The 25,087-nt window shown below is 38.4% G+C and overlaps 1 protein-coding gene across 2 annotated transcripts in view; it reads right to left on the bottom strand.

Moving 5' to 3' along the window:
* The window catches only part of LOC134879310 (transmembrane and coiled-coil domain protein 3-like), a 32,892-nt gene extending 8,044 nt beyond the window's left edge, over positions 1-24,848 (bottom strand). Inside the window, exon 1 of one of the 2 annotated variants that reach the window (XM_063905760.1) lies at positions 24,721-24,848. In XM_063905760.1, coding sequence (XP_063761830.1) covers positions 24,721-24,765 — 45 coding nt within the window. In that variant the 5' untranslated portion in view covers positions 24,766-24,848. Of the gene's footprint in view, positions 1-13,803; positions 14,101-24,720 lie in introns of those variants that run through there. The other variant, XM_063905761.1, reaches the window with a different exon arrangement.
* Between the last annotated feature and the right edge of the window lie 239 nt (positions 24,849-25,087).

The raw sequence follows: 25,087 nt of genomic DNA, 5'->3' as shown, positions 1-25,087 counted from the left end.
ACGAATGGAAATACCAAAGTGGGTGAAGAAATCCTTTAATTTAATGTGACTTCTCGTAGAGGTTACTTTAAAAGCGTTTGTATCCTGTGGCTGGAACAGTAGGTGGCAAAATGTCAATCAGAAAAATAATGAATTGATTTAATAATTAAAATGACTGAAGCCAGCTGCAGCCTGGTGAAGCACCATCACACTGAGTCTATGGCATTGAACGAAATCAACTGTAAATCCTCTTCATTTGTACATGAATAAATCTCCTGCTTTGGACTAAAGTATTTACATTTGTGACCAGATGACGCTTTTTAACTTTTAAACCTCCTTTCTCTGCGGCCTCTCATACAAACAGATGATAAATCAGCTGGTAGCAGGGATCCAAGTATAAACAAGCAGCTGACACTCTGCAGTCCACGCACGTATTGGACATCCTTTGGAAAGTGGGTCTGAGGGTGAGAGCGAGTGGAATTATTTACAAGTGAACACACAGAGGCACCATATGTCTCTGAGGGCAGATATCAGGTCGCAACTATGACCCCGGTCAGCACTGATGCCATTTAGATTATTATACAGATGGGTGGACACACAGCCAAAACACACAAACAAGTCCAACACAGCTGGGCTTTTTTGACCGCTGGGAAATATGAAGGAGATTTTTGAGATATACGGCTCTGAGACTAGGTGATCCAACTTGTCTCCAAGAAATAAAAAATGGATGAAACATGGGCTACAATCACTGCTCTTGGAGGGAACTACTGGCCATAAAACAAGCTGCTGATAAGTTTGGTTTTTCACAGCAGACAGTGTACAAGGGAAAAAGCTGACAGAACATGGACAATGGATTCAACAGTATTACCAAACATATAATCACAACACACTGGAGTATTGGTATTTTATTACACCCCTAAATGTCCAAACGTATTATTTTTCCAATCCCAATGTTGGATCATCAGATAACTCATTCTGTAACCAAGTGACTGAACTTGTTTCTTGAGCCATGCTGCCAGCGTGGCTAAACATAATCTACAAATTAACTGATAATGAAAACAATGAGTATTTGAAGGCATACCCACCAAGTTAACCGTGCACAATGCAACAGATATGTTTTTCACTGTGTCATTTGCATTGGCTTTGTATATTCAAAATCTAAGATTAGAGCCTGGAGAGGAAGCCTGTGGTGTGAACAGTATGTGGAAAGGAGAGAGTGGGCCACTAAGTGCTACTCCAACTCCCACTAAGCCTCCTCAGTGATGGAGCTGGGAGTAGGGACCTTGCCATGGGGGACAATGGCCCGGCATAAACACAGGAAATAACCAAGGGAAACCTTTCTTTTGTTGCTCCAAGCACGGAGGGAGAGGCTCATTATTCCTGCATCCAATCCACCGATTTATATTCCACTAACATGAGCCAGAGGTAAACTACACGTCGTCCCTCATGAGCATCGAAATCCTCCCCTTCAGCTCTAATCAGTGTATTTTCTGACAAAACCCAGAGGTGACTCTCAACTAGTTTATCAAAACTAATCAGCAGCTGTCCGCCGGTGAGAAATGAACCACTAAAGAGCCCAAACTACTCTATCAGGTCAAGGACATTCACAGGATGTCAAATCCACTCTGAATAGTTAAGGTAAGTTTGTAGCATTCATGGTATTTGTTAGTGTCAACAGGAAGATAGTGCCATGGCTTCTCACGTAACCATACATATTAATGTGCTGATAACGATAAACGTAGATGTCAAATCAATTGATCAAATTTGATTATATAGGTATATATACCTATATAGGTTATATTCTGGAAAGATTTGCCATATTTTAAAGGAAAATTGCAAAATAATTGCTGGTTCCAGCTTCTAAAATGTCATGTTTTTTTGTACGTAATTGTAAACTGAATACTTGTTTATGTTGGGCTGCTGCGGGGAATTTTCTATTTTAATACTTCATTTACAAAACTAGAACGTTACCTTTAGAGTAATTAAAAAGCACATTAATCGTTTATAGCAGCGGGAATATGATGAATCACTTTATTAGCTACTCAACAATCATTTATAAAGCAGAAGGTGCCAAACATTTCTGATTAATCTTTCACCAAAAAAGTAATAATAATAATAATACATTTTATTTATGGGAGCCTTTCAAAGCTCTCAAGAACACCAACAACAAAGGTCAAACAGTAATTCCAGACTTTAAAAAAACAAAGATTTAAAAACAACAATCAGTTAAGAGTAATTATGGCACAGAGTAGGCCAGTTTAAAAGGGCGGGTTTTCAGGCAGGATTTGAAGGTTGACAGTGAGTCCATATTGCGGATGTCTTGTGGGAGAGAGTTCCAGAGACGGGGGGCAGAGTGGCTGAAGGCTCTTGACCCCATGGTGGTCAAGCGGGCAGAAGGTACAGTGAGTTGGAAGGCAGAGGAGGTTCGCATGAATAAAGAAACAGATTAGGTTAGAGAATTAGGGAGGAATGCACGTAAAAAAATATGTGAAAGCAAAAGCTAATAACAATTGCTGGCGTACAGCATTGTTTATTATCTCCTTTGTGATAAGTGAGTTAATAAAAACAGTGAATGTGTCAGAGATTATAGCAGAGTAGTTAAACCAGAGTGGAGCCACAGACAGTTTAACCAGCACACCAGATTAGCTGCAGCTGAAATAAACCGGTGTGTGTTTGAGTGTTGAGGAGGAAATAATGGGATTGGGAGATAAGGAGATTTAGTGGGGGAGACTTTTAAACCAGACATGTGAAGCCAGCCACATAAAGAGATATACCATGTACAGTAGCTGCCGAGGGGGGGAAGCAGCCCTGCGTTGCTTACTGAATACATTTATGAAATAAAGGGAAAGGAATGAAATGAAATGAACAAGGAAACATGATTTATTTTACTTTCTAATGCCTCTTGAGTTTGCAGGTCTGTACAGATATCTTTGGAATAATTTCAGTCGAACTCATCTTTGACCTTGTTTATTGTGCGCTCTGTCTTTTTTTACAACTAACTTAAATTCAAAATATGAGTTAAGGGAGGTGGGTAGAGAGTCCATAACCAAAACTGTACGTTTGTGAGGCAGTGAATTAATTACTCAACGTATTGTGTTTTCATTTAGATAATAACCTCCATCCCTTCTCCTCCACCATTACCACTTTCTTTCATAACAGCAAAGGACAAACAGCTTTTTAGCCAAATATGGAGATGTACTCAGACCTCCATTTAGATATTAAAGTTCTGAAAGGCTTATTAATCCATTAAAATACATCGCTATGGTTGCCAAGGCCACTGTGTCCCGACAGACTCGCGAATAACAGACGAGGATCCCTGATAATTTATGACAGACCGAACATCGAGCCTAATACAAAATGCTGTCACATAATACTTGCCAGTTACAAAAAAACCTGCACCTGCACAGAATTCAAATCCATTCAACCTGGGTCGACTCTGAAATGAGAGACAGCGTTTCTCCCCGAGCTACTCATCATTAAGATAGCACTCTGCGGGCTACTAAACACTCTGCCGTATAATGTTCACATTATCCTAATGTTTTTAACTATTTTGCCATCACCACTGCTGTAATTAGAGGGCTCAGCTTTTCTATCTCCTCAGGAGAAGTGCAACACTCAGACTTTAATAAGCAAAGCATTTCCAACTGTTTACATTACTGGATTGTTATTAAATTAAGTTTAATGTCTGTCAGAAACAATGCCAGAAATGCAGTTTTGAGCCTCTCAAAGATAGAAATGTCCTGCTTTTCCCTGTTTTATATAATATTTACATGTAAAACTATTGATGGTTGCAGCTCTCCTCTGTTTATTTTTAATGAAATTGTCTCCAAAAATAAAGCAGAGGAAGTCCCTCAATAATAATATATGACTTGCTATTTAAAGGTAAGGGAATCATTTGTGTCAAGAAGGACAGAAGCAATGCTGGGAACAGGATATCCTGTGGTTGTGTTCATTCTTTTTAAATTGTATTCAAATAACATGCAGAGAGAGAATATACTTTTCAGTTCATTTTCTATAATAAAAAGGACATTTTAAGGGCAATGAGACATTTGGTTTATGTAAATTGGACCACAGAGCCTGCTGCCTGAAGGGGACCAGCCATGACTCTGGGGTCGGGGAAGAGGAGCTGACAGGCAGGCACTGCACCTCCCCAACGGGCTCCAGATTTAACCCAGGAGAATAAATGGAAAGCAAAACAGCCTCAGCATAGACGCAAACCTGGGAACTGGGTAAGCATCGAGGAAGAGTCTAGATCACAGGGCAGATATACTCCTTATATATGCAGACAGGCTTAGTGGGGGTCAAAGCATAAAGCACTTGATAATCCCTGATTTTGTTTGATGCCATTTATATAAATTATTTTGTGCAGATGTGGGGAAAAGACAGAGATTCCCTGTCAGACTTGAAAGCATGTGATCCAAACAAACACCTCTGTGTGGTTCTGCCTTCACTTTGTGCTGACAACACCGCTTTTGTTCTACCTGCAGTCATGCACCAACGGAAAACCAGATCAAGTCTGACTCCTATGGTGCCCTGTGCACACACACTAACACAGACACATTATAGACTCATGATGGGTTGAAAACAAAGTGTGAACATCCTCCAGAGGCTTAGAAGATATCAGACTGCACTGCACTCTGCAACAAGCTGCCATATTTAATAAACCCTTCATCACTTTGCTTTTGATTGACTCATTACGTACAAATCCCTTTCACACTGTGTTCAATGGCCTAGTTATTCACCAACATTTGAAATCCAATCAGCAGAGCACTTCAAATCATAACTGAATTCACTGTTTAGCCCTGCCACTTGTAAAGCCCTTTTATTTGGTTTAATAGCAATTTAATAATGTGTCAAATTGTCATAACTACATGTGTACTGAGAATTGATGCAGTCGACTCTGATCTCTATTAATCAGAGATGCATATTACAGTATATAGAACCTATAGCAATATTGTGACAACCTATTTGAGTTGGTGCATGTGTAAAGGTGTAAAGCATTTGTGATGGGGTGGATAGTGTGTTCAATATTTAGCTTAATGTGGAAAAGAAAATAGTAAGCAGCTATGTTTCAAATGATGTGTGCCGAAATAAATGTCTGGAAAATCGACATAAAAATGATTATTTTACTGAGCAGTTAATCATAATAAAGAAGAAGAATGAGGGTTAAAAGTCAACTTCGGCAGGATTCAAACTAAAAGATAAAGCAAACTAATTTTGGGGAGAGCATCAAAAGTTGAACAATCAGAAAACTTTTTCAGTGCTTTCAAAGACTAGTTGATGTGTGTCTGAATTTCCAGCCTGTGTAGTTTGTCACCGCATGATGTCCATACAGTATCAAAGTATTAGTGTTGACATGGCGGGATGAAAGACTGACGAATACTCGGCTCTGATCCTGTCCTTATTTACTCCCCTTTGCCCTCTGCAGTGTATACTGTCGCTTTTTGTTCACCAGCTTTATAACCCAATGTTAAAACCTTTGACTACTTCCGAGGACATTTACATATTTTAGATTATTTATTTAGATTTTTTAAGGGGAACATTTTGTCCTTAAGAGTGTATGTAAGTTGGAAACATTGTGCTAGACTTGTTAGAAGAGGTTGAAGTTTTGAAATACAACACAAAACTGGATGTACGGCATGTTTCATACAGCTAAGAAAAAATCTAAAAGCCAATAAAGGTTCCTGGTGACACACAAGGTTTAACATCAGTACCGTCTAAATAGACTTTTCTGAATCTCTTTTACATATGTTTCCAGTAAAAGAACAAAATAAGATCACCTTTTAGTCATAACCATTGTGAAGTTACTTCCATGTTAATTTAACCAGACATACACTAGGAGAAACACTGAATCAGCAAATTGCACTACGGAGAGAAAGAGAGACTTCTGGATGGATATTGAGTTAAACATCAATAAACTCCAATCCATTAACCATGTGGGAGCTCAGCATCCCATAATGAGTAAATACATATGCATACAAACACATACATTAATCTTTAAATCTGAACACAACATGTACTGCGAAAGATTATCAAAGGGAGCATATCCCTAACCTCACAGCCACATGCAAAAGAAAAGAAGTTGTAATCCCTCCTCTTCTCTTTTCTCCTCTAATCTGAGGTTTTAATCTGCTGATGTTCAGGACAAAGATTACCCAGCAGCCCTTGCTCCTATTCTAAAATGCATGGGGAGGGAAGACGGAGAGAAAGCGACGTGGTGAGAATACAGATGGGTCAGGGTGTAATCTTGAGGGGAAATGAGACAGAAATAGTAAAAGAGATTTAAAAGGGCGTGGAAGCGGAAGTGATGGAGATTAAGAGTGACAGAGCAAGAAGAGAGTACGAAGAAAAGAGGAGTGGAGGTCAGCGTTTGAACTCCACAGGTGGACCACAACCGGATTAGGGTTTTAAAAAACAAAGTGTTCAAACACATCAAGGTCAGAGTTTAGACTGAAGCCTCTAAGGGAAAAATTGCCCATTTCAAGGAGAGGATTTGTTTTTTTATAGCACCTTTCAGGCATTCAAAGTGCTTTACATATGCATTACCACACATACCCATTATATGGAAAACAAATAGACTCAGCAAGAGATGCAGAAGCATAATGGTACCATGTTTTAAACGACCTTGGGGACTGTAGCTTAGTTTACCCGACCGTTGACCCCACTCATACATGTTAATGTTCATATTTCAAAAATCCATCTCATGGGATTTTGCAGGAACATTAATCCCAAACAAACCTCCTCCATCTAACGGCACGGAGCACTGACCTGATAGAAATGACAAACATAATAATAGAGAAAAACGATTTATGTCAAATAGGGGATGTACAACAAAGGAAATAAAATAAAGACAGCTTTAAGGAGAAACATTATTTTGCAAAATAGCAACAAAGTAGATGATTACTTTTTAATAAATCGTTTTAAATTATTTTTACGTCGATAAAGAGGTTGTGTCTTCAGTTTTTGGAAATTGTACTACACCAATTTTCCTGAAACTTGGTAGAAAAGATATATATATTTTTGTTAATATAGAAAACATTTAATAGCAGTTATTTATAATGGCAGTAATTATTTTACGGACTATCAGCAGTTGAATAAGGGGTGGGAATTAATAAGCATTTGCTCCCTCATGCTCCTTTACCGGTCATTATTATTATTATTATTATTATTATTATTATTATTATTATTATTATTATTATTATTATCATCATTATTATTATTATTATTATTATTATCATCATTATTATTATTATTATTATTATTATAATTATTATTATTATATTATTATTATTATTATTATCATCATCATTATTATTATTATTATTAATTGTATTATTATTATTATTTTTGTCAAATATATAAATATTATTTGATGATAAAATAAATAATAATAATACAAACAATACTGTATTCTGTTAAACATTTGTTTTTTTTTAAATCTGCTCGAAATAAAGATGGAAATTAAATGAACTGCTTTGAAACAGGTTGGATAAATTATTACATTTTTGTTTCGTTAACAATGCAGGATAAGGCATTTGTGCTGCATGTAGGTTGTGTCAATCCACAGTCCAAAAAGCTGAATAAATTAGGTGTTTTTGCTTGAAAAATAACGTGTTGATACATTTTTCAGTCGATCGACTAATTGATCACACAAATAATTGACTTATCAGACGAGCTCTGTGAGAAAACATAACCTAAAGGAAACCTAAATCTACATTCATCTCAAGTAACGGTGTGTACCTGATTCAGTTGATTACAAATAACATTGAGATTATATTCAACATAAAGTAAGATAGTCCATATTTATCTACGAGCTATTTTTATTCTCCTAATTTAGGTTCAAGAACGAGCTACCATTAAATCTGTTTTAGCGCACTATAAGAAACCACGCAGACACACACACACTCATACGTTCTGTATTTAGACGCCAACAGATGTAACGCAGGAAAGAGTTCGAGCTACGATTCAACACCACTGAAGAGAAACGCTCCATTTTTAGAAGCCTGATTCATAACAACCCACTGCTCTGCACTTACAAACACACACACACACACACACACACACACACACACACACACACACAACCACGCGCGCTTACTCTTACACACCGACACACTACACATGTACTTACTAGAGTCGAGTACACCCAAATGTTGGCATGAGTGAAAGCCAGACTTTGAAATGTGTCCACAGTCTGAATGACCCTGCATCCTTCAGTCAACACGTATGCAAACACTCCCTGAATTACATAACAGTCACTGGCAGGTGTGTGTCGAGCAGGAATTTGTAAATATTTATTCACGATGCAGATTTTATTTCCAAAAGTGCTAAAACAGATCGATAACCTGGCAGAATATTAAGAGTTTGAGGATTTAAAATGACTCAAAAAAAGAGTAGTATTGGCAGTAAGTATGAACATAGAAGAAAACACTATTGAGGTTAACAACAGCAGGATAACTTATATAGTGTTTACCTGTCTGACAGTTTACTGTTTGGTTTAAACAGCACCACCAAAAAATAAAACCCTACAGTTGAAGAAGTTGGAAAGGGTAAATAATGTCTTTTTGACTTAACAAATTAAACAACTTACCAAGAATGGAAATATTCCAAAGTCAAAATAGCCACTATGAAGGCACTGTGCTAAAGGCCAACCAAATGTTTCAGACCCACCTTTTGCATTTACTATATTTGTGTCCCTGTTGCGATGCGTTTGTGATAACTATACTGTTGAGTTTGGGAGGTTTCAAAATGAAATACCAGAAGGTCTGAACCACATTTTTCAGCAAGCTTAATGTGTCTAAAGTGAGTCTAATAACTGGCAGTGATTCAGCGTTATATGATATGACGAGGGACAAAAACAGCTGTGAGTGTGTGAAAGCCAAACACAGGATCTCTTTGATGGGCAGAGTAAATGTGTGTTGGTTAATCCTCACCCTGTTACTCGCTGCTGGTGTGTGTGGATTCTGTGTCAGCTTATCCCATTCAATCCCTAATCCAAAAGCATCAAGAGAAATAGACCTATGCACCTACATGGGAATCATCTCAATAACTTACCTTTTACAGCTTATACTCTGTCCTGCTCTCGCGCTCACATCATTTGTCGTGTAAAGGGAGCGTTTGTTTGCTGTGGGGTTGTATGAGGTAATGATCTATATTCAGTGAATTACCTACAGTAGAAGGCAGTAAACACACTCCCAGTATAGAGAAGCAGACAGAAAAACCAGTCCAGAGAAAATATGTATACTGGCACCCAATGAAATAGTCCAGATTCAAAACACAATCAATATCTATATTTCTTATTTACCCATCAGATATATCTTTGCCTCAAAGCCACCAGACTGTTGACCAAAACAGTCATTTGACTTCCCACAACATGGTTGTTGTTGGTCTACATCTGCCTGTATTGATAGTTTTGTTTGTGTTGTGTGACTTTAGAGAATTCAAACTAACAAGAATCAATAACACAAACAAACATGCAGTAGTAGATAACTCTGTGTTCTGTGAAGTAAAATAATGTAAAAACCGTCTACTATTACAATTAATATTGCTTTAAGTTGCCATTTTCTTCAATAATACACTGACTATAAATACGATCCTCATACAACCCTGCTTCTAAAAAGCCCAACTATCCCTTTAAAAGCATCATTTATTCTGGGAAACGACACAGATTCCATCAGTTGCCCTTGACAACAGACGCCATTGAGTAGAGCCGAGCTCACACCTCGCCGTGATATCCAATGAAGCGAGTCGAAGGAGAATAACAACAAATCAGCTCCCATTCATCGACCATCACTCCTCCCATTCTGTTCACTCTCAATGGCCAGACAAAGGCCAAGGCTCAGCTCATCACTGTGATTTGTGGCGCTGATTGGGGATTTGTGTGTGTGTGTGTGTGTGTGTGTGTGTGTGTGTGTGTGTGTGTGTGTGTGTGTGTGTGTGTGTGTGTGTGTGTGTGTGTGTACACTGGGATAGGCATACAGCTAAAACTGGTTTCCTGTTTCCAAAAAAACAAGCTCTGACATGTTGAGTGTAATTGAACATAGAAACACAATTAACACCCAAAGCCAGGAAAAACATCTGTAATATTTACTCACAATATTATATCTATAAATCTGTCTTCACCCATAATGATTTAAAACCTTCTCTTGATTCTTAAAATGAGCCCAAACTTTTATATTGTGCTAATGAGATGAAACAAAAAGGAAGCCAAGGCTATAACCATCGAGCAACTGATCCCCAACTCATAATCGGAGAGAAGAAAGTATTAAACATTAGCCTAAAGGTAGATAACAGGGGCAATGTATCATGCACATTCAGATTATTTGCTTTTCCTGACTGTCTAATTATCCGACACCGAGGCCTAAAGATGATGTTTCCCCCTGGGTGCCTTACAGCAGTCTTGGCATGATGGCTAAAAAAACATGACTAATAGCAGACAGATGCTCTTAAAAAACACTGTTGTCTCTTTGCCAAGAAAGTGGAATGAGACCTTGGCAAAACAAGCTCCTCTTATTGACATTAATGTAAAGAAAAAAAAACAAGAAACTCAGAAAAACAAACTGCTGCCCAGAGGGGATGTTGTGAGGAGCTCAGAGAAGGAAAACACACCCTCATCCTTTTCCCTTGCAGATCAAAAACACATGCACACTCACAGCTTTAAGAGAGGGGATCTTCCTCTTTGGAAGTGATCGAATGATACTAGGAGATGAAGCTTCTTGGTGCATTAATTACACATCTCCAATTATGTAAACACATACGAGACCTTTTAGCCTCATCCATATTGATATTTAAATAAATCACGTCTACTACCGTCCTTCCACTGATACACAAATCAATATTGTGTATCACTATCAATCAAGTTCCCTTCCCTTTTCATCACAGAAGACTCAATCTTGGCAGGTCCCTGTTTGACAGTGAACACACACACATGCCAGGTTGGGAACCCTCTGAACTGAGGAGATGACGAGGAAATGCCAAATGTTACAGTGAGCATTGTGTGTGATGCAACAGAGACGAAGCTGAGAAATACAATGTTAAAGGAGAAAGGGTTAAAACTAAGGTTTAACACTAGCACGAATATAGGGTGCAATTTCATTCTTTAAATTATGTAAAACTGTGATTGCTTAATTATTATTGTAAAGGGAAATTCTTAAATGTGCATGCCTGTTTGTAAACTTCTCAAATTACACACTAATAGGTTTAATATAAAAAAACATTACACAAAGAAACAAATGTCCTTATTTGTAACCAGCTGAGAATAGCTGGTTCCAAAAGCATAATAAAATTCAATCAGTAAAGAGAAAGAAGGAGATGTTACAGTGGAAAATAAACTTCAGTCTGCAGATTTAACCCCCCCCCCCCCCCCCCCCTTCACAGAGACTAGACTTTCCAACTACTGTCTGGAAAAACTGCTCGAGGAAAATGACTAACGCTTTATCCATCCACAACAACGACCACTAAGGTGCCCATGGGCAAGGTTCTTGATCCTGCACCAATATAGCTCCCACTCAGCTAAAAAGATCCTTTGAGTGTTGTCGAAAAAAAAGGGTTAACAACTGAGGATGGGATAAAGTGCCTCCTCTCCCTGAACAGCTCATAAAGCTGTCATGTTGAAAAATGCCCCGGTGTTATCCTGTGCCCCTGGGTGTACCAGACAGGGGGACTATGAACCATAGAGGGACATATCCAACTGTAGGGATGGAAACTAGAACCTGTAAAAAAGTATACGACAATAGTGCAAGTTGTATTATTAGCAAAATGTCAAATACATCCTAGTGGGAGAAACTGGGTCTATGAGGCATTTGTCAACACAGCATGCCCTGAAAGTGCAGGAATGCCTCGTTCTTTTAACTCAACTTAAAGTTATGAAAGGTAAAATCCCCATTTGTTTTCTTGAATAATGAAACCTAAATGAAAAACAAATGCTTTCACATTCACAACCCTTTCTCATTACAAATGTTATCTAATTGAACGCATTAACCTGTGTGGTGATGAAAGACCTGCATACACTTTTCCCTCCGTCATTACACAATGAATCAATGTTGATGGATCAGAATAATTGATAATGCACCAATACAATCTTTTGACTTTAGTCCCCAGTCAATATGTCGCTGTCAGCTGGCAAAATACACACTTCTAAAATGATTTGGCAATGCTAGTTACACTTAAACAGTTATATTCAAATAAGGTGAAATTGTAGAAGAAAATCGTGATTGCATTTCATGGGAAGTATAAATGTATGTTTACAAGACTTCTGAATTCCACTGCCACACAAAAGACAGTGCACCCTACATTTAAACCTCCCCCTCTTTTGAAGCTGTCATATAACTCTTAGCCTAAGTATGTTCAGTAAAGGGCTACACAAAGAAGCAGCTCTTTGTACTGAGCCGGAGCCCACTGTAACAGGGTCAGGGGAGAATCTGTTTTTCTGTCCTAACATGTCATGTTATTCAACATTTGGGAGGAACATGAGCAAGTCACAAGCATGTGTTGCATCCATGTAACACATAGCTCTATAACAGGAACATTGAGAAAGCAGCAGCGCCTCGCCTCTTTATTTAACATAGAATTGGATAAAATAACAGGGAAATATTGGAATCACTTGAAATGAATGCGACACTGGCAGACAGACTGGATAGACCTGACCCACCACTTGGATATGCATGTGTTTCTACGTGATGTCTGGATGTTTAAAATAAAAAGGTTGCCTGAGTGAGCAAAGTGGCAAATTGCCTTAAAACGTTTTGACAGGTACACTGTCTGGTCTGCAGATGGTTCACTCCCACCAAACTCCATTACAGAACATGTCAATTTAATGATGCCTCATACACAAAGAACACCCGTTATAGTTATATAAATTATTAATCGAGGTATTTTTTCATGCTTATCTCTGTCTTACTTTGTCTTACAGTTCTTAATGAAATATCCTGTTCTGGTCTGCATATGATCAGCATGTTTCTTGGTTCGCCTTCATCAAACTCTATTACAAATTCAGTATTTAATGCTGCCTCACTCACAAAGAAACATATTCAGCAACTACTTTTATTACCAATGAATCATCCAAATATTTGTTCAAGCTTTCCTGCAAGTCTTGTTATTATGGTGGTACATAAAATATCCTGGACTGGAGAAGATAAGCAAACAAGCTTGGTTCAATCCCACCAAGCTCCATTGCAAAATGTGTCAATTTAATGTGGGTGAGATATGAACACATAAAGTACAATATCACAATTTCAGAGCTTGTCTGACACCTTTCCATATAAAGCTTACAGAGGTGTTTTTGTAGCTTAAGATGTTTGGAATAAGATGATAGAAAGGGTCCATTAAGGAGAATGGGAATGTTAAAGGGAAAGCAGTGAATGGAGCATCTGATGTGTCCCAAAAATGCAAAACGGCCACAACAGATTCATGAGTGGGGTGTAAATATTGCCATATGAGGATTATTAGAGCAGCAATGAATAATGTTTTTCAATTATTTGTTGGGTTCCTTGCAGAGGAATATAAAACGTGTGGGGACTAGTCGAGCGTGTGTCAGCTGTTAAGAGTGCACACAACACTACCTGGAAAAAAGGAGGATTGCCAACTTGTTCTCTGATGACCGCTTCTAAAAACACATTATAATAACTTGTCAACTCTTTGTGTCTGTCAAACAGGACATTCTACACAACGTTAACACCATCTCTGTTTGTTTTTTTTAATCTACGTGGCTATAAATGACACAACCTAATGTATGAAGAAGTTGTTCTTAATATTAAATGAGCCCTCTCACTTATGTTATGGACGCTAGGTGGCTAACGTTAGCTAATAGTATAAACGCATATTTACCATGTTGACGTTGGTGTAAGAGTGTTCCTACTCCCGGTAAAGTTTTCTCGACAGCAGCACAAAAAGCTCCGGACATAATCTCGGGACTCAAACTGGGTCTCCCGGTTTCGTTGTCCTCACATTTAGAGTTTACGGTTGTCCGTTAACGTCGTCGGTGCTTTACATGCCATCACGGCTCCCACTCGCTGCCACCTCTGCTGCTGGAACAACCGACCGACGGCGGTAACGGTGTGATTCGTACCCCCACCAGCCCGCCGCGGTAATCCTTCCAAAGCCAGCGGGACGGAGAGACACTGTGTGTGATTAAGCCCCGCCCACCGCGTTATAAAGAGGGAGGGGTTGCGGTAGATATCAAATACACCCACATGAATGAATTCATAAGCAGACACTGGAGCGCTCCAAATGAAAGTAGTTACAAATGTACTTAATGAGGGAAATAAAATGTAATGTATCTGTTTTAGGGTTGCCCATGTTGTGTCACATTTTGAATAGACGTAATAGCACCCCCTTGTTGTGTTAATAACTGTGCAATATATACCATGGCTGCTATATTCAGAATGGTTTCTGAGGTCTATTTTTGTGTATTTTGTAAATGGTGTGCATCTTGTATATATTTTTTATATCTTTCAATGTGATAATATTAAGCTGTCTTTGACTCTTTCTGCTGTACAAATGAAAATGTCCCCCTCTGTGGGACGAATAAAGGTATTCTGATTCTGATTCTGATAATCAAAATGGTCCAATTAGTACTTAGTTAGTTATGGCTGACTGTTTTACATGTCTACAACTAAACATAATACATATCTATAATAAATATGGTCGAAGTATGGAAACACATTTTGTGTGGTGGTGGAAGAAGTATTGTGCAGAATTGTCTCTTTCAATGTTTAAAATGATCATACAATGTAATGTATTTTTTTTATAATAGACCTTTTGAATAATCTTTTAAAATAAATAATGTTTAATAATTCTAAGATAAGAATAAAAAAATAAGACTTTTACAGCTGATGCCTTGATCTATTGCTGACTAACTAAATCGAGATGACACCAGCCAGATCTCAAGTTAAACGATAAATTAATTATAACCCACAAGGTCATGAATGATTTAAAGACACAGCAGGTCAGGGCAGGTTTTCTCTGGCCCCACTGATTAAGAAACCAATTAGTTTTGCCCTGTCATGTGATATGTTTACTGTCTGGGCTGACATAAAGTATTTATAGACTAAATTTAGGGGAGACGCTATATGTGAACATTTTGAACTAGTAACTTTACCCATGAAATGTCCCCCAGTTGATTTGAAGGTTTTTTTCCCCACAAGTCGGAAAGAATACATGTTACAAAAGCAAAACACACATATACAAGTTTTTGCCTGTTGTCTCAACTGGTCTCCTGTTCCTACCATATAAGAAAACACGGTGCTTTATCCCTGAGTCATCGGCCTGTCGTTCTTTATCACTTTCTCCCCTCTTGTGCACAAATTGATCTGATGCCCACTTCATGTGGACAGGGAGCATGTCAGCCATCTTTTAATTGTTGTGACAAGTGTGTGTTCTGACAGGTTGGACACTCTGAGGCCCTGTGATTCAGCCTGCAGGGCAGATAACAGCACCGGCCCTGGGGATGGTTGCAACACAATCTGATATTGAAAGTTGAATCTGATCCAGGTTGATTCAATTGTATCTTTTCACTGAACGGGTGCGTGCATATTAAGAAAGATCGTTACATAGCTCTGGGATCGATCCACAATTAATCTTTCTGATATGACCAATCCTTATAACCTGATACACTTCCAGTCCATTTCCCCTGGGTGTTGGTGTATCCTATCCATGCCTATGGATATGGAAAAGAGAAGTAAGAGACAAAAGGTTAAATGTGACATTTAATTAGGTGTCTATCTTTGTACTTTTGCATTGATTTGATTCAGAAAGTGCTTTGGCTTTGGGCTCAGAGTAGAACAACTTTGCCTAATGTGTCGAAATGCCATTAGGAGCAGATCTCTAATGAGTATTTCAGCACTGCATGATTCTTGTAAGGCTGCTAAAAAGCAAGAAAAACATTGCATTTTGAAACTCTCTCTGCCTGCTTTGATAAAAAACAAAGAACATAAACATATACCGTACCCACAAACACAATCTCTGACATACATGCAGTTGCAATTCTTTATCAAAATATCCCCATATTTGACTTTTAAGTGCAATAGAGGTCAAAATCCAATTATCTGGGAAAAAAAGAGAGATGCAAAACAGCATTGTTATATTGATCTCAGAATTCATGGTTACAAATGATGTAAAATCCATGTGTGTTTCAAGGATTAAGCCATTTGCGTGCATCCATAAACGATACTTTCCTAATCACAAGATGCTATTGTTCTTATCCCCATGCAATGTTTATGTTCTTTACAGACATCCTGCCACACTTTCCTGTCTCCATCTCAGCTGTGACATCAGTCTGACCTCAGCAACACAAGAGACTTCCAGGACACTGATACTGTTCTGAAGCTTTAAAATGGGGGCTCTGGATTAATTTGGGGAGGACCAAGGTCAAGACATTTTGGTGAGGCCCTGGAATGTTTTGAGGGAGTTAGGAACATTATGGAGGGATTTTGTAATGTTTTAGGTGAGGGAATCGGAAGGTTCCTGTGAGATATGGGAATGTTGGGAGTGGAAATCAGAACATCCTGTAGGGTGTCTGGAATGTTTGAGTTAGGGGTAGTTCAGAATGTTGGGGTTGGATTCTAAGAGCATACGATATTCTGTAAGGATTTCAGTATGTTTAAGATAAAGGCGGTCAGTCGTTACTGGTGGGATTCTAAAAAGGGTCATCACGTTTTCACTCACAACCCTTCAGGCTGATCAAGATCCCTCTGCTTTTCCTCATAATCAGGACACATTATCCCTTACTTATACTATGGCACCTGACTCTTTTACTACCACCAACCACTTCTACTAAAATCTTTATGGATCATTTTACCACTGATGACTTTATTGTTTTGCTTTTAGAACCCACAAATTCACTGTTTTAATTGCCTCTAACCTCTCTCATCAGCAAGTATCTGTAAACTCAGCACAAAGCAGCATACAGACACATCAAATGGCTGCTCAGTCTAGCATTCGGCAGTTTAAAATCCTCCTAGTTCCCTCAGGAAGCGGTGGAGAACAAAGCAGAGCTAAACAAATGATGATAGCTGATATTAGGTTATATAATCAGTGTTATGTTTACAGCATGTTGCAATACCAAGTAGCTTCCAACTCATTTGACTGTTACTTCACTTCCCGTAAAACTGACTTTGGTGCAATTGCAGGATCCAAAAATATAGAACACCTGCATGATAAAATGGTTTGTAATAACCTTGCATAACTTAAGATGTTCTCTTTTTGAAATGCTTTTGTAGTGGTCTTTGTGTTGGCTCAGTTCATTCTATGGTACATTTCGAGACTCTAGTGTGGTGGTTGTAATGGACAGCATCATGCTATGCAATATAAAAACCGTGGTGGAGGATGAATTCCGGGAAACCTGACGTCAATGCTAATTTCAGTTCCCATGCCTCGTTGAGAGTAATGGTCATCCTATATGTGTGAGAAAAGGAAACTGACAGATGGAAAAGAAAGTAGGACAAGAAACTAAGAGGTAATTGACAAACAGCTGTCTTAATCCCGCCCGGTTATTAGTGTGTCAGACAGGAAGGGAAAGCAGATTGTGTGTCTGGCGTCTTTCTCGGTTTTAAAGAAACGTCCCTTTTGCTTCCTCATTTACTTTGTGCTTGTCAGATAGTACGATTATTACAGCAGCAAACTATCACAGCATTTAACTGTTAAATGACTGTAAAAAAACCTCATGTTATGTAAATGAGATAAACCTAATGGAGGCTATGCTAAATTAAATCTGCATTCATTTATATCCAAAACATAGACAAGAGAAGACATTTGTGTTACAAGTAAATGATAATAAAAGTTTATATAATATAAGATATTGGAGCACCGAGAGATAAAGACATTATGTAGAGAGAATTACATTAAGGATTTGAATATTTCACGGTTATGACTCTGCCTAATGTCTGGCTGGTATCGCTGTCACATAGAAGCTCTAATGTGTTTATAATTTGCTATTCTCAGTTTGGAACATGACTGCATCCAGATTAGCACAGAGGAAAAAGCTGCGACCCACTGCTGTGTGTGCATCCTTTGATAAAACTCATCTTTCATGCAGGGTAAAAGCAGAATCAATGGAACAGGGAGATGCTTGCACATACACATGCACGTCCTTTGGGCTCAATAACTGAAGCGGTCGGGTGGTGATGTATATTTTAATTATATAACAGAAAGGAAACTGTCAACCTTGTGCTCACTTTTTAATTTATATGCCAATGCTGTGGTGCCAGCAATTACATTTTCTTTCATCATGCTTCTCCTTCCCTTCCTGTCTCTCTTGCATCATGGCTTTTATTTCTAGCACAGTCTTCCCTTCCTTTCTCTCATTTATTGCTTGTACCTTATTAACACTGCAGTGTCACATCATCTGTGTCATGCTGAAAAAACATACAAATGATGTCCTTCCCTACAGATCTCGCTGCCAAATGAGGAGGATTTATCAGCAGGGCTATTTTGAACTACAAAATCGTATTTTTCACGTTGTGCTATTGATGCCGATAAGCCCCATTAGGATCAGTAGTGGCAGAGTAATGATCCGGACTTGTACACAAACGTGTTGCAACTGGGGGGGAGTGGGGCTGGGGTTGGGTGGGGGGTCAGGCAGAGAGCACAACAGAGTGCTGCTTCTGTGGCTACCATTTGGCATGAGCACAGTGACTAATCTGCCTGAGCATCCACATAAATCACCCTGCAGACAGGACTCTGACACGGTTATATCAAACACATTCCAGCAGCAGGGTCAGCCGTGATATCAGGCTGCATGAAATGTAAACAATCTGACGAAGGCCGAGATGCAGCTTTTTGTATATCCATCACTAAATTTGGGATTCTTCACTTGTTTACCATTAAAGCTAAAAATTGCGATTACTGATTTTGGCTACCTTCAATGGAAACAAGCTAAGATCACAATAATGGCATTATCATAAGGTGTTCATGTGTATTTGTTTGTACACATCAAGCAAATGAAAGAATTATGTGACAAAGAGCTAAAAATCAAAATGAAAGCCCCTTCTTTGTGACACTTGTTGGCTTTTTTATGTCATTTCTTTTTTCTGGTTTTGGTTGCTTCTCCTTGAAACTCTTTAGCTGCTAAATGCCCCAGTTCCTTCCCCGGGTATGCAGCTTTGGTGTTGGGCTTTAACTGCCATGTGCATATGGAGTATAAGTGTCAGGCATTCCACATATAACATTATCACTTGATCCTGACTAGCAGGCTAACATTATATTTGTTATTTAGCTCAAATAGCTACTGTATGTAGCAGTTACACCTGTGTGCTAAAGTGTCTGAAAAAGTCCGAACTCTTTTATCTGGGGAAACATTACTTAGTTTAATGATTAGTAAATCTCCACAGGATACTTTTTTATACTATAGGGCTAAGGCAAACCTATAAAGAGCCCCTGTGAGCTCCATTATTCACTTTTCCCCTTCCTCTCCTCTTTTCGCTCTGCCTCAAAATCAAACAAATGAACAGAAGGAGCTTCTCTCCTCCTCCCAGGCTCTTTTCAGGCATTATATTAACATGTCTTCAGGGGGAGCTAAGGATTCCAGCAGGTTCTTTTGTCCAAACAAAGCAGGAACTAAATCAATGGGGCACTTGAATGGGCATGCTGGGAATGAGAAAGGTCTGTGGTGGTTTTTAAGGGACACTGGTGGTAAATTTAAGCCGAGTGGAATTGAGGCTCTGCAGCAGATAGATGCAGTGTTGTCAACTTAATCCCATGGTCAATATTTCAAATGCCCTGATGCACTTTTAGTGCATACAGTATATGTGCACAATAAAGCATCAAGTAATGAAACAGATGGTCTTCTGAAAAGGATGAACAGAGAAGTTGAAGAGGTGAAAGGACCCTGGGTTATAAATCCCCCACGGTTAATCCTCTGGTAAAAACTACAGAAACATTCACTTTAATAAAGGAAAATACATTAAAGGAGTGGTTATTACTTTAGCTAAATTATTAATTGTGTCAAGTATCAGAAGATAAGAACATGGGCCTACTGTTTGTTTATGGGATTTTAGGGGCTTGAGCAACCTGCTAAAAATGTACACATGGGGGGCATTTTACAATCTCATTTGCAGTGTTTTTAGTCTCAATATAATTTAATTTGTCTAACTTTAAGTCAAGAAATGACTTATTAAAAGGGCATCAAATCATACTGCCATTAAGACTCCATACTTCGGATGAAATGGCAACAAAAAGAGAAAATAAAGTCAATATTAAATAAAGACTATTGGCAAATATTGGCAGATTCAGATTAATGATGCAAATTAAACATAAGATAATGTGTTATTACAAATACCAAGTCATTAAAGTTAGCCTTGATTTCTACATTAAGTTATAATAACCCTATACAAATAGTAATCAATTCAAAATGAGCACCCGGCAAAAGTATTTTAAATTTCAGTACTTTGGGTATATTTTTCTACTAATGCTTTTGTAGTTTCACTCAAGTGAAAGGACCTACATTTAAAAGATGTTTGGAACTAAGAAACCTCCTACACCTCTGTATATCACTGCATGTTTTAACCCCTCTTTTATCTTGATGTAATCCAAACCCTGCAACCTCTCTGTAATGTCAGCTGAAATGACTACCAGAATGTGTAAATGCTTCCATAAAAGACATTCAGCCTTTACTGAGCAGCGACAGGCACCAGAGGCTGTTTGAAATAAATATCTAAGGGGTCACACTTTCAAAGCGTGTGTTTGTGTGGGGTGGGGGGGCTTTTCATGTGTCATCCATGCTTCTCGCCCACGTCTCCGCACCAGCAGCTTGTGACATTTCATTTCCCTTTGTCTTCCTCTGAGGGGTCTGAGACCTCTTTGGAGAATATATTAATTTTCGAGGGTGAATGACAGCTGCGGTGATACGGAGGCATAGAGAGAGGGAACATTAAAGAACCTGAGAGGTGCGCCTTTAAAGCAAGAGGTCAGAGATTAGATAAAACTGACATTTTGATGCACATTTTCATACCAATAAGAAAAGTGGAAAAATTCTATAAAACCTCAAAATATTGCAAAAAGTTTGGCTCAGGTGGAAAAGTTTGCGTATCATTAAAAAAAGCAAACATTAGTTAAAAACAGGAAATGTCAAAAACTTGAAAGACAGCGCAAAAAAATCAAAAATGCTAACAACAAAAGCTAAATGTAACTGCAATGAAAACAGATTTAGTGAATAAAGGATGTTTTTCATCTTCAGTCCATGTCTCCATTTCAAAAGAACATTGCCTGTTAAAGTTGACAGATGATATGTTTTCTTTTGATAGTTTAGATGAAGAAAGATATTAGAAACATCTCTCAGTATAGCTCCTTACAATCTGACAGCCTTGACACGACGATAAAGTTCAAGCTCTCAAAACTGAACATTGTGATGGTTATGAAGGCAGGATTTCTATTATTGTTCTGCAGTATCAGAGTCAATTAACTGTATTGCACATAAAGTGAAGACAGTAAATTAAAGAAATGAGAGAAAACCTGACCTTTGGGTTTTTTTCTGCTGACTTCACATAGAAAAAGAGATGACGACAGAGAAAAAACAAACCCTCTGTTTACACTACAAAGAGTTTTCCTCAAGGTAGACTCAGACAAGGTTATATGTTAATGAGAAACACACACACACACACACACACACACACACACACACACACACACACACACACACACACACACACACACACACACACACACACACACACACACACACACACACACACAAATTCATTTATACATGCACAGTAAAGGTCAGGAATTTCATTTCATAGTATATGTTTGAGCTATATATATATATTTATATATTGTATCCATTTTTATCATAAATGTAGCCTGGGTCTAATCAGTGTGTCATAGCGTGATTGGGGGTGCTGCTGTAGAGGTGTGTTTGCTGTCTGTCTTGTAGTTTTTAAATATTCATCAACATGTACCTTTTTAAGTATCTTATAAAGAAAACATTCTCTGGTTGAGTCTAGCTATTCGCAAATGTTAATGATATTGAAGGAAATTAAAACTATTAATACTAATATTTTGGGCAATTTCATCGATTACCTTTGACGTTAATTGAGTTTGTGAGTTTAAACTGAACACATTGATTCAAAAAAGCAAGTTGTTTCTTATGCAAGCAACCTTTTCAGAAATGTATCATGAATTGTTATCTTGCATTGCAGAAACCAGGAATACAGTCTATGAATAATCAAGAGGTGGCAGAAGAATGACAGGAAGTAATTGGACTGCACTTAACCCTCAAGAACACATAATAAATCAGGGCCAACCATTCAAAATCTAATTTAGTTCCCTAATGGAGACATATTGTTAGTGTTGGATGGAATACTTTTAATTTAACCACAATGTCTGCAGTGGGTTTAATTATTTTGAATTACTGTGTTTGTTGGTTCAGATTTGTCTTCACAATGAATGACTACATAACCAGTGTGGGTGGAACGTGTTCAGTACAGCACCACAATACATCAGGGTCAGCAGACTCATATCACATAATAAATAATAAACAACATTTCCAATTGCGCAGAGAAAAGTGCATCGGACACAATGCAGAGATGGAGCTTGGGAATTATCAAATTCAACATCATGGTTGCTTAAACCACAAATAATAAACTTGTGTCTAGTTTCTGCTTGGGATTTTTGCTGAAATGAAATCTAACTTTGTGTTACTAATACAGAAGGGGAAGGAAACTCATAGGAAATGCAGGCTATTGAAAGCATTAGGGAAGTAGAAATGACCCCTAATACAAAGGTCGTTTTATAATAAGGGTGAACCCCTGTTTTCACTGTCATGTTGCAACACCGTTATATATTGGAAAATAGCAGATAAAAAAAACAAAAAGGCAAATGTTTCATGATAAAGGATGTTTTTCTGTCTAAGTCAAGTCAAAAGAACTTCATCCTTTTAATGGAGTAGTAATTTAACAAGAATCTGCAGCCTTTTTTGCAGCTCCATCAGCTTGCACTGAGAAAAAATGGTGCACTTACTTAATATTAGCGAGAGAATTGTGTTGTTGACACGTTACACAGTGCTGTCCTCAGAGATATTACCTCTATTGTGGTATAAACACACACAGTAAGCGAAAGAGCGGTGGGGGGTAAAAGCTTCGACTGTGTTTGCGTGCTGAGTTTCTGAGACACTGTGATGGTTTCCATGGTAAATGGTTAAAAGTGTCAACAGGTAACAGCTGGAGGGCATTTTTAAGGCTGTGTAGATGTACTGTACACAGAGGATTTGACAACATATCAGGGGTGCAGAAGATGGGAAAACATTTTGCCTGTAGACGACTACACACAAAAATATATAGTCTGTTGCTAACAGCTTTCCTTTGACCTTGATGGAAAAAGTCAAAGTGAAGATGTGAAGCATCTACTCTGATACGACAACATGATGCAGTGAAGGATGTTGTTGACCTGCTGTAACTACAATGGTCCTCACATAAACGGCTAAAACAGGAAGTATGATTGGCTTCTAGTGATCTTAAAGGGGTGTCTAAAAGGCTACATAAAGTAACGTTTTTACAAAGTTATTGATGATGAAGAATCAGGCGGATCTATAATAAGACAATCATTTTTACAGTTTTTTTATGATGTTACTTCTGTTTTATTACACCTACTATTACTATTTTTGCATCATACTAGTTCTGGCTAATTTCTCTCTTGAGCAAAATAGAAACTCTGACTGCAACTTTCTTAAGACTTTTTTTGCAGCACTGAGACCTTGAGGAAGTTTGGTAACAAAATGCTGAGCAATAAAGAAACAACGTCCTGGGAATTTTCCTTCAACGGTTTCCTTGTTTGTGGACTTGCAAAGGCTGTTAGCTTGACAGGAAGAGCCCCATTATACTGAGCAGGGTTACGTAACATTATTTTGTGCTTTTGTTGTGAATAAAGTGGCAGACTGAGGCACCTAGTGCATGCACACAAAAACACAGCGTCAGCACAATAGGAGCAGCCCAAAGCACCACGCGCACTGGCTCAGTGAAACCTCTGTTTTTAACCACAGAGTGAAAAAAAAAAAAACAGACTTTGCACGAGAAAGTCTGAGATTGTGATGGACAGATAAAAACAGGAGGAACACAAACATAGTCTCCTGCTTAAACACACAGAGCCAAATCAGAGAAACCTAAGGCGTAGAAAACACAGAAAGAGAAAATGATAACAAGCTTGAAATTTACGAGGTGTGCATTAAGATCAATGGCTTGCATTCCTTGGATGTTACTTCGGGAGGCAAAGGCCAATCACAGGCTGCACACAGACACAGACGTGGTGAAACTTGCCCGATTGACTCAGAACTGTAAAGAAACAACTTCCGAAATCCCAGCTGCTTGCAAAACACAAAATAACTCTTTTATTAACTGTGCTGTAATGAGCTGAGCCATATTAGAACTTCTTTCTTTAAAGTCCTGGCTTTAAAACCTTTTAAATGATCTAGACCTCATATTTATTGTGTTATCAAACTGAAAAAATAAAGCAAAAATCTATTATCCATTAGAGTAACTTCGTCCACGAAAGACTGAAAGCACTCAAACTATACAATCTTGACACAGAAAACAATTCAATGGATGTTTTTCTATCCAGCATACAGAGGTTTCTCATGTGACTCACGTAAATGTCGAGTTCATGAGGGCAATAACGAACTGCTGATCCCATGTGACTGACTTCATCTGACCTTTATGAACAGCAACAGAATCAGATCCCTTGTCTATACAGCTAACAAATAAACAACTCAAACACAAGGCAGAAAGCAGAATAGGATAACAAGTGCAGTAACGCTACCTCTGTCACAAAGATGAGCGGGATAGCGCTGTAGTTCCTCCTCATGCCTCCTCTTCCTCACAGCCTGAGGTCAAAGTGCATGCCCCAGCAGCTTGAGCAGCCGCCTACACATCAGAGAGAAATGTCTGCCTCTTAGGACTACCCTCTGAGGGAGGAGTGTGTGTGTAAAGCTCTTATTGTGAAATAGTTTGCTTCCTGTGTGCATATCCCTCAAACCAACAGATCCCTGTGCACCTAAAATCTCACCCTGTGCCACGTTCCCTTGTCCCGGGCAGCGTTCTCACACACTTTGGGGAACGAACAGCCAGAGCCTGGAAATGTTTTTGATCCAAATCAGCCACCCTCCACTGGCCAGGGCACAAAATAA

Source organism: Eleginops maclovinus, chromosome 17, assembly GCF_036324505.1.
Source record: "Eleginops maclovinus isolate JMC-PN-2008 ecotype Puerto Natales chromosome 17, JC_Emac_rtc_rv5, whole genome shotgun sequence".
Taxonomy (NCBI): Eukaryota; Metazoa; Chordata; class Actinopteri; order Perciformes; family Eleginopidae; genus Eleginops; species Eleginops maclovinus.
Note: the sequence above shows the minus strand (reverse complement) of the source record. Positions and strands in the feature narration are given on the sequence as shown.